Source organism: Montipora foliosa, chromosome 7, assembly GCF_036669935.1.
Source record: "Montipora foliosa isolate CH-2021 chromosome 7, ASM3666993v2, whole genome shotgun sequence".
Lineage (NCBI taxonomy): Eukaryota > Metazoa > Cnidaria > Anthozoa > Scleractinia > Acroporidae > Montipora > Montipora foliosa.
The window spans coordinates 32,439,610-32,449,609 of NC_090875.1; the positions used below are offsets into that span (position 1 = coordinate 32,439,610).

The 10,000-nt window shown below is 39.8% G+C and overlaps 2 protein-coding genes across 2 annotated transcripts in view; both read left to right on the top strand.

Moving 5' to 3' along the window:
• The window catches only part of LOC138010728 (uncharacterized), a 4,971-nt gene extending 3,630 nt beyond the window's left edge, over window positions 1-1,341 (top strand). Inside the window, exons 5-6 of the mRNA XM_068857700.1 lie at window positions 409-607; window positions 956-1,341. Of these exons, the coding sequence (XP_068713801.1) occupies window positions 409-607; window positions 956-1,122 (366 nt within the window). The 3' untranslated portion in view covers window positions 1,123-1,341. The remainder of the gene's footprint in view (window positions 1-408; window positions 608-955) is intronic.
• A 2,583-nt stretch (window positions 1,342-3,924) lies between these two features.
• On the top strand, window positions 3,925-4,608 carry LOC138010115 (craniofacial development protein 2-like). Its single transcript, XM_068857070.1, has one exon. The coding sequence runs from the start codon at window positions 3,925-3,927 to the stop codon at window positions 4,606-4,608; it is 684 nt and encodes a 227-aa protein (XP_068713171.1).
• Window positions 4,609-10,000: the final 5,392 nt, after the last annotated feature.

A 10,000-nucleotide genomic window follows, 5' to 3' on the forward strand; every position in this document is an offset into this window, starting at 1 on the left:
ATATCTCGCATGTAGAGCCAACGCTTATCACACCGCGGTAACTGAACAAAATATTAATTATTTACATACCGCAGGCTCAAGTGTTTCGCTCAGTGCATACCTCAGTTTTGACCAAACAAAATGATCTTGCCGTTTTTGACTACAGACATTTGCAGATACATGCAATGTAAAACGTGTAGGAAGGCCTGAGAAACAAACAGTTTCTTAACGTTGAACTTTTTCATTTTGCAAATATCACAACAATCCCTGAATGGAAAAAGGCTTTATAAGCTTGTTCGAAAGCTACAATAGACTGCCGTCACATTACAAGTAGTTCGTTAATGAGCAATGCCTCATAACACCCTTTTATTATTTATTTTCCATGTTCAGTGGCTCACAGCCACTTTGATTATGTCACTTTCTGATTAGGGAGGCAAAGACGGTCAGGTTGAGATGCCAAGAAAGCAGACTGAAGTGAAGTTGAAGGTTGTCGGAACTCTTAAAGACCGTTCTGAACTGAGTGAAGAAATGACGGATCTATGCGAGAAACTTCCCATTTACGTCGTTGTCGAGGGGGAGGTGGACTCAACTGCCTCCGTACAACCCACGAAAACAGTGCCCGCGAAACGTAAGTGAAAACAACCGAGACATTGACTGTAACAGTACATTAATTATAATCAATCATAAATTTGTATCACTTAGTGTGCGATCTCGCCCTTCAGCACGTGTGATTTATATGAGATAAATCGAATCCTTTTACCCATTTATTTATTTTCTTATTTTGATCAGTATCATGACAGTTTGTATCATGTTAATTGCGATACAGATAGGTAGTTTCCATGACTTTGATCAGCGACGTTTAGAGACGAATGAAGTACAGTCTTGAACAGTCGATGTTTACTAGCGTCTAAAATTACCATTCTTCAAAAGTTCTAAGTTGTCAAGGTCTATTTTTTACGGTTTCTGTTTTGTCTAGGGTCCAAACGTAACCTCGGGAGACGTCTTGTCTGTCGTGTTGTGTGCAGCTTTGTGTGCCGCCCTGTGTGCTCAAGGATTTGTGCTGGTTGGATCTGCCGTAATGTGTGCCGTCCAGTGTGCAATAACGTGTGCCGTAGAGTCTGTAATTGGGTCAACGTTGGATAAAGCTCGCTTTGCGTGCCTTTACCGAGCAATTTATGTAACGTCTGACCGCTATATATTCTTCTCTTGGAAGAGTAATCATTTATAGCATTTTGTTTAATTTGACTGTTATAAAATTTTAAAAAAACCGACAGCAAGGTTCACCTTGTAAATCTCTGATTAACAACGTAATTCTGTATGATTTAAATAAACCAAGCAAATAAAGTCATTTAGTTCACCATGGTCCGGAGTCTTTAATTATTACTAACGCGCGTTACCGTTCTCAAGAATTGCTTTCAGTAACCCAACAGTATGGTCGACCGCGAAATTATTGCAGGGAAGACAGTCGCAAATTCAAGAGAATTCAACAGTTGCAATTCCAAGAGAACGCTGATTCATACCAACAATTCTTTCATTCGTCTTTCAGAATTGCCTTTAGTCCAAAATGACAAAAATTTGCCAATATAATATTGGCCTGGTGATGCAAAGAAATACGGCCATGACGATTTCTAGAACTAAGATAGCTATAAGACACGTGCTCAGTTTTAATTTTTCTTGTTTGCAATAAAACTGCCACCATTATTAGGGTCCAAGTTTCTACCTCCTTTTACCTCGTTTGTCTTGATGAATATTACCCTACCCTTGAGAGGTTCAAAAGCATGGCGTATATTATTCACTTTGCCACGCCAATGGAAAAATAAATTTTTGATAAATGACATAAAGTCACAGAGACTTCGTCATCATCCCTTTTATGCAGCACTTCATGAATTTGTTTTACCATTCAGAAGAACGGTTCATTTCATGTCAAGCGTTCGAAGGTGAATTCTGAAGAACAAATGATTAGACAACTAAAGGATGGCATTGACCAAACATGAGGAATGTAGCTGTGCAAGCCTGAAGCGGCCAGTCGCGTTTTTAATTTGCCACACATTTGTCTCTGACTTTTTTTCCTCCCGAATTGGAAGCCGCGTGCAAATTCATATGACTTTGGTTAATGAAGTCATTTTTCTTAACTGCTGTACTTTCTGACCGTGTTTTTCAGCCGTCAAGATTTTCCTATATACTGGTAAGGTCTATTATTAATTTCCGCATTCCCAAATTTCACGTTTTCTGATGTGTTAATCTCAACACTGTGACGCTCACCTTTCATGCTACAAAGACTTGTTTGTTTGCCTAAAATGGATCGCAAAGCGCACAGTTTCTGTATACGCTCTTTATTTTCTGCCTTTCTGTTATCACGCTTTACATAAGTTAGCGGTGGGAGTGAAGCTTGCGAGCTTTTCTCGCTTTGTCCAAATCCAGTGGCTAGAGAAATCTAAATTTTGCCCGGAAATCGAGCTTACCAACCGCAACACATTTTACAATCAATCATTATGACAAAAATGAAGTTGATCACCATCTGATTTTGGGACGATTGATGATGTAATCTGTAGAGAATAGTTGAAGCAGATACCCAATACTGTAACGGCTGAAGGAAGTGCTGATTATAGGTCTGGAGGTCACCTTTGGATTTTAATTTTGAATCATTCTTCTTTGAGCCGGTGCGCGCTGCAAGAAGTTTTTAAGATTTATTTGTTCATTTATTTTGCCAAGAAATACTGAGAGTGAGCCATGTAGAGAGGCAAAACAAAAGACTTAAGAATTTGTTCATGCTTAGCGTGCGTATATCGAGTTATGGATGCACGCGGGAAGTTTGGAGAGCACGAAAGATGCGTAAGAGTTTCACGAGGCGATAGCCGAGTGCAACGCTAGCCTCTTGAGAGCTTTATATGGAGACGCCGTGTTGGTGTCATGGCCTCGAATCAACAAAATATCTGGACCTCAGTTTGCGATAAAAGCACGCTCTCTTTGCTCGTGAACTGAACTAAATGAGCATAAACATGTCTTCTACAGCTTTTAATGCTTAATTTGCCAAACATCATAAGGCGAAACCGTTTTTGAACCAGACAGCTTTATCTCAGTTACTGTCTTGAGGTCACGCATCAAAATAGCAAACGCAAGTTCCAAAAATGGCTCAACTGCACAAGAGAACTTGCCAAGTTGTGATAAGCAGTAATTCATGAAATGTTTTCCATCACCAGGACCAGGGTTTGTCTTAATATCACGACAAAGGTTAAACCTCAAATAAACCATTCGGTGGATTAGGCTTTTAGAAACAACTTTTAATTTCGTTGAAATATTCCTGCAATTCGTACTTGACATAAGTTCAAGCTTAGGCTGATTAAATTTTCTTTCGAGAGATTCGAGTTGAAGGAAAATGTCCGACGTGACCATTTGTTTTTGGTTCGACTAAAATTACGAGCAGCATTTTTCCGAGTTCACTTATATTTCCAAAAGAAAAGGCATTTGGTTGTGTGCAAAAATTGGAGGAGGCTCGCCTTGTAGTTGTTGACGAGGTGGTACATCCTGGACGATTTTGAAACACTTCGCTTCAAGATACTCTATTTGTTTTCGTATTTTTCTTTTTCATCGCAGGAAATCTTGGACAGACATGCGCTCCCGATACAGCATTTTTGCGTTACATTTGTGTTACAAATGGCCAAGGAATTTATAGCTTTTAGTGGCAGAAAAACTCCACGCTGGCCTTGTCACCTTGTCGCGGTGGTGGAGCTTGTGTGTCCCAGTGACCCCAAGAGCTTTGCCGTTGGGTTCAACCGTGCCGGATTGGTCGAGGGATAGAGACCTGATAATGGACAGCCCTTGGTCTTCCAGGATGGGGGTTGGGCGTTAAACTAATCACCAAACCTCGTAAAACATGAATGATTACAGAAACCTTACACATTAGAGTCAATCCGACCGAATCAAGGGGGCCGAGCGGCACACAACATGACGCTCCAGAGTGAAAGCCGCGTGGAAACTCTGGAACCGAGGACGCCAATAGTGCACCCAAAAACACAGTTGAGGATAGGAAACTGGAACGTGAGAACCTTGTATGCACAAAGGAAGACAGCCCAAGCGGCGAAAGCAATGAGTGAAGCTACGTTGCAGATTAAGAGCAGATGGTGTGGATCGGGGAAGTTCATTCTCTGTACAGGTGAGACAATAGCGTACTCTGGCAGAGACGACGAAGTTTACCAACACGGCGTGGCCATCATGCTAGACAAAGATGCAGCAAAAGTATTGATCAACTGGAAACCTATTGATGAGCGAATAATTCGAGCCAGATTCCATTCTATGTACGTCAAGTTAACACTGATCCATGCCTATGCCCCCACCAATGTCACTGATGAAGAGGTGAAAGATCATTTTTATGAGAAGCTCCAGACAATAGTGGCAAAAACACCGAAGCACGACTTGCTGGTTATCACTGGAGATTTGAATGCAAAGGTAGGAAGCGATGTAGAAGAATATGAAAGAGTAATGGGTATACATGGAGTTGGAACCAGGAACGACAGTGGCGAGAAACTATGCGATTTTGGGGGCATGAATGACGTGGTGATCACAAGTGCGATATGTCCACATAAGGAGATCCATAAACAAACATGGATAGACGCACTTGCAATCAGATAGACCATGTGTTAATCAACAGGAAATTTAGAACCTCTATGCTGGACAGAAGAGCCATACGATCAGCTGATATCGCCAGTGACCACCACCTGGTGTGTACCAAACTGAGGCTTAAGCTAAAAAGAGCTCGTAAAAGATGTGGAATTAGAAGGACGAGATGTGACACTCAGAAGCTGGAGAACGATGGGTGTATGAGGTAGTTTCGTTTGGAACTAAGGAACAGGTTTGAGATATTGCAGAGGGAGGAGCCGGAAGATGACGAAACAGAGCCAGTTCATCCGAAAACTATGAGGGCAAACCGTTGCGACGCGTATTCCGATTACGAATGACGGATGAAATATGAAGCTAATCGCAAAATCAACATCTCGGTAAACATTAGAACGACGAAACCATTAATGTATGTCACTCTTGATATCTCGAAAGGCAGAAAATGAGACCCACCGGACTGTAACCATGGCAACATTTTTGCCCTAATGATCAGTGATATTGGGTGTGTTTTCACGTGCTTCGGTAGCGAGTGACAACCGGAAACCCCGTGAAAACAGTTCTTTTGCCAACTCAACTCTCAACTCTCTTAAAGTTTAGGAAGTCGGCAAACTTTAATAGAACTCTCATTAAATTTAAGGACGGTGCCTACTATTGTTATTGCGAATACGTTCTGCGCATCTCGAGATACTCGGATTTCCTATCGGCGGACCTTATTAACACCGGGATATTTTTGCGCTGTTTAAAACAATGAGGAGAAAGCAGAACTTAGCAAGTGCTCTTGGTATCCAAAACGAAAATTAGGGGTAACCATGCATTTTTCAGAGATAATTAAGCTCCAATTTGGCAAAGAACGCCATACATTGCTTTGTATTTTAAAGCTTTTTACAAATATTGTTGATTAAATATCTTCGAAAAATGCGTGGTTACCCCCAATTTTTTTGGGGGATTTCAATAACACTTGTTAAGATCTGCTTTTCCCGCATATTCAGTAAACCGCGCTAGAATACCTCTGAATTAGTAGGCACCTTGATTAACCCACCAAAAACCAGGTATCTTATTAAGCGAGTGGGTAATTTGGGCCAATGAGAAGTCAAATCTGAAATAACAGCTATTTGGAATTTATTTCTCCCACGAAACTTTTGTAGCAAGCGAAGCGAGATGGATACAGCAAATTATCTGTTCTATGATCTTAGAAGAGTTCCAACAAACGACAAATGAAATCGATTTCTTCGTCGGACACAAACAAAGCGCATAAATACAGAAGCCCATAAGCGACACACCTTATCATTAATATTCAATCACATATTACAAAAAGTTGCTCATCTCGCAAAACAAAAATAAAATAAAATGCACTGCAAACAAAATAAATTTTGACTCGTGACATAAAATACAATCCCACGCTTCAAACAAAATAAAGCCCCACACTGCAAACAAAATGTCAACGCACCCACCCAAAAAATTTTCGCACCCTGCAAACAATAAAAAACTTTGCACACCGCAAACAAAATATCCTTGCAAACTGCAAACATATAAACCACACACTCCGTTCTGCGCGCGCAAGAACATGCGAAGAACTGGAAACGGCTCCAACAAACGTGTTTGTGGAAATCGAAGGTGTTGGAGCAAACATACCTTGGGATTACTTTTGACAGATAACGGTTTTCATTCTGAGCGATTACTAGTCGGCATTTTATTTCAGCTTCAAGCATACCGTACAACGGCACGGAACAACCTACTAAGAATAGAGTTTTAAGAAATAGGGGTCACTCTTTCATTATGCTGCAATAATATAAAATAATATAAGAAATGAACATTTTAAAGTGGTACTATGATCAATTTTTTACCCCTTGATTTTTTGAGTGTATCACATAGAATTCCATGAAAGAACAAAAACGTCACTTACCGTTTGCAAATATCTTCAATAGTTCCGGAGATATTTAAGTTTGAAAAATGGGTAAAATATGCAAATAAGATGACTGATGACGTCATATAATCAACCCAATATTATATTGAGTATATAAATAGAGCTATCTTGGCCATTTGCAGCGCAGACCATTGAAACTTGGTAGTCTAATAGTTCTACAGGAAACACACCTATGGCTATAAAAAATTTTAGACATTTCTAAAGTGAACACGTCTGTTGTTCAGTAACGATTTTATTGTGTACGATAAAGACTATTATTGTTGTTATTATTATTATTATTATTATTATTATTAAATACGAAACGGGCCGTTTCCATGGTAATGGTCCGTACTGTAAAATCCCGACCGAACACCAGCCAGTCAGAGTTCTCTATTTAGCCTGAGAATTGCTTTTCATTTCTTAATATCGAAGTATGTGTTCCTTAGTTTATACCAATTCTCTGGTTTGCAGATTTTAAAGAACCATTATCGAAAGCGTTATACCATGGAATCTCGGTTTTGTAAAATATTTAGCTTCTCCTTTGTCCTAATTCGTTCAAAAAGCCATTTCCGTGGTCTCAGCTTACAACACTTCAGAAAGATCACCCACTTGCCCTCCCTTTGTCGCTTTGACTGTATTATTTTCAAAGCTCGCTGGCTGCATAAAGCCAAATTTCTGGGAATCAGAGAACCAAAACAAAACAATCAACAGACTTTTAAACACATCGCAATGATTGGCTAATGGTCACCTGATTCCAAGAAAAGCTAAAGATAGAAATCCCGAGACTTGGAATAACATACTCAAAGGCACTCAGTTCGTGAAGGCTTGCAGATTAGCAAAAAGGATATCCCAAAGATGCTTTTCAATCTTCGCGAAGAAGCCTCGTGTCCAGTATTTAAAGACATCCTTAGAGATCCAAGATACCTTCCATGTTTGCAACAGTTTCTGGTCTGAACTGTTTGATCAACTGGCATCGAGCGAGCGGCGGTGAAGTTAATTTGAGGTGTCCGAAATGCCAAGGCCGTAGTAGAGGTTCCTGCAAGCGGTGATTTGAAATCTTCCCACAAGCTTTTTTCTCAGCGGCTTCATCGATGCCCTAGCTATTAAAGAATCTGACAAGACCCAAGTAACATGCGGAAACTGCGACAAGAAAAGCTCTAAAACCTCGTACTGCTTCGAGTGTTGCAAGTTTTATTGTGATGAGTGTTTGATTGGGCACAACATCATTCGAAGCTACAAAGATCACCGCGTTCTGGCCGTGAAAGATTTTCAAGAAAAAGACTATGAGGTAGTAGTGAAACGACCCGTGTTTTGCTCAAGGAAGGGACATGAGAAAGAAGAGCTAAGTTCTTTTGCAAAATTTGTCCCGAAAACTCAGTTTGTCAAACTTGTGTCATCTTGGATCACGCAGGACATAAAGTGACATTAATCCAAGTTTGGCCAGTCCCGAACTCAAACACTTTCATCAGACATGGCTTAGTTCATAATAATTACACCAGAACTCACTGGGCAATATAACAGACCAATTTCGATATATTAAAATTCAGTCCTGAACAAAAGGCGTCATGTCGAGGCTCTGGGGAATAAATATAAGGATTTGTATGAGTTTATTCCCTGGGGTCACGAGATGATGCGTTTTGTTTAGGACTGAATTTTGATATATCGAGAGTAGGCTATTGATCCTGCTAAAAAATTCATGTTTTGTACAAGTAGATTTCTTAGAAGATGAATTTCAATGCTTAAAAAAAAAAAAAACCAGCAATACATAATCACCCTTGACAGAAATCACTATCAGGTACAAAGCGGTACAAGATTAATTATAAGTGAAACGCTTCAAAAATACAGATAACACTTACACAATACAGAATAACACTTGTTAAGATCTACATTTCCTTCATAATCATAAACCGGGGCAAAAATACCTTTGAATTAGTAGTCACAGTCCTTAAGGCTTTTTACTAATATTCTTTTTCACGTTTTTGATTCCTGTAATACGAGGAATGGATTTATTTTTTGTTATCGAATATCATTGACTTGACCTGTCACATACCATTAAATTTGATGTTAGGCTACGTGTCTACTTAACAATTACTCCACGAGAGCGCGTTGGATATGAGAGACCACTAAGTATTTTTTAACTTCTTTTCTTTGTTTGATTTCATTGTTGTCAAATTGGCTGTTGTAAAGGCTTTTTTCCAACCTTCTTTTCCCATTTTTAATTCCTGTATTGGGAGGAATGGCGATAGAATGCCCGAGCAGTGCCGTCCACGAGGGGGTAGGAGATGAAAGACACTGGGATCGCAAAATCCCAGTAACGAAGACATTAATCCTTTTTTTTTAACACGTGATTTATTTTCCGTTTTTGATTTCTACATTGGAGGAATGGTGTTGGAATTCCCAAACAATGCTTTCCAATTGCTGGTGTTTTGACTCACACAGTGGCCAAATGAACACACGGAGAGTGTTTTCACTGTCACGCAGTAAAAAATTAAATCCGAAAACGTTCAACGAAAGAAGCCTAGAAAATGAAACTGTTACAAAAGACTAATACAAAAATAACTGCTCCAAGTCTCAAGTCTGTTTGGTAAATGTTTCTAAGTTATTTGCCGAAACATGTCACTCAGGTTTACAGAGCTTTATATGGAGACGCCATGTTGGTGTTCCTCGAATGACCTCGAATCAACAAAAACATCTGGACCTATGATCAGTTTGCGATTAAAGCTGATGAAATGTCTCCCATCACCAAGGACCACGGTTTGTCTCAATATCACAACAAAGGTCAAACTTCAAATAAGCCATCGGGGATCACGCTTTCATAAACAGTTTTGGATGAAACATTCCTGCAATTCGTACTTGACGTAAGTAAAGCTTAGGCGGATTAAATTTTCTTTCGAGAGTTTTCATAAGAAAAATGTCGGACGTGACCATTTGTTTTTGGTTCGACTAAAGTTACGAGGAGCAATTTTCCGAGTTCACTTATATTTCCAAAAGAAAAGGCAGTTGGTTTGGGTTCACTGCTGTCATCACCAACAAAGTGATTTATTCGCTGCCACAACGAACTTAACGTTTCAAATGTTTGGGCTGAATTGTATCCCAAGGCCATAACAGCCCACGATAGGCAATGCCACGGTCTCGCTGATACTGTCACCACCGACAGATCGATTTAAATGGGTTTGGAGTGTTAGTTTTTTGGGGCTGAAATGTATCCCAAAGCCTCACAGTCCACGATAGGAAAGGGGTTTTATTTGTGAACATCAACTTAAGTGAAACTTGCTGTCGAAAGAAAAGCTGAAAGTGGTACGTAGGAATGACCTCCTGATTCATTTGGCAATGAAAGCGTCGGTACTGCCTTCGCTCGCAAGTTCCGATTAAACCTCAAAAGAAAGTTACCATACTGCTTCCTTTGTCTTTCGTAAGCATTCCTCGAAAGCTCCAGTAACCTAAACAAGCATATCTTAAACATATTCAATAACACACACCATAGAATTGCAACAAAGAACACCC

Bases quoted from the DNA above. Each gene is read 5' to 3' on its own strand.
- LOC138010115 (XM_068857070.1), top strand. From the start codon at position 3,925: ATGACGCTCCAGAGTGAAAGCCGCGTGGAAACTCTGGAACCGAGGACG.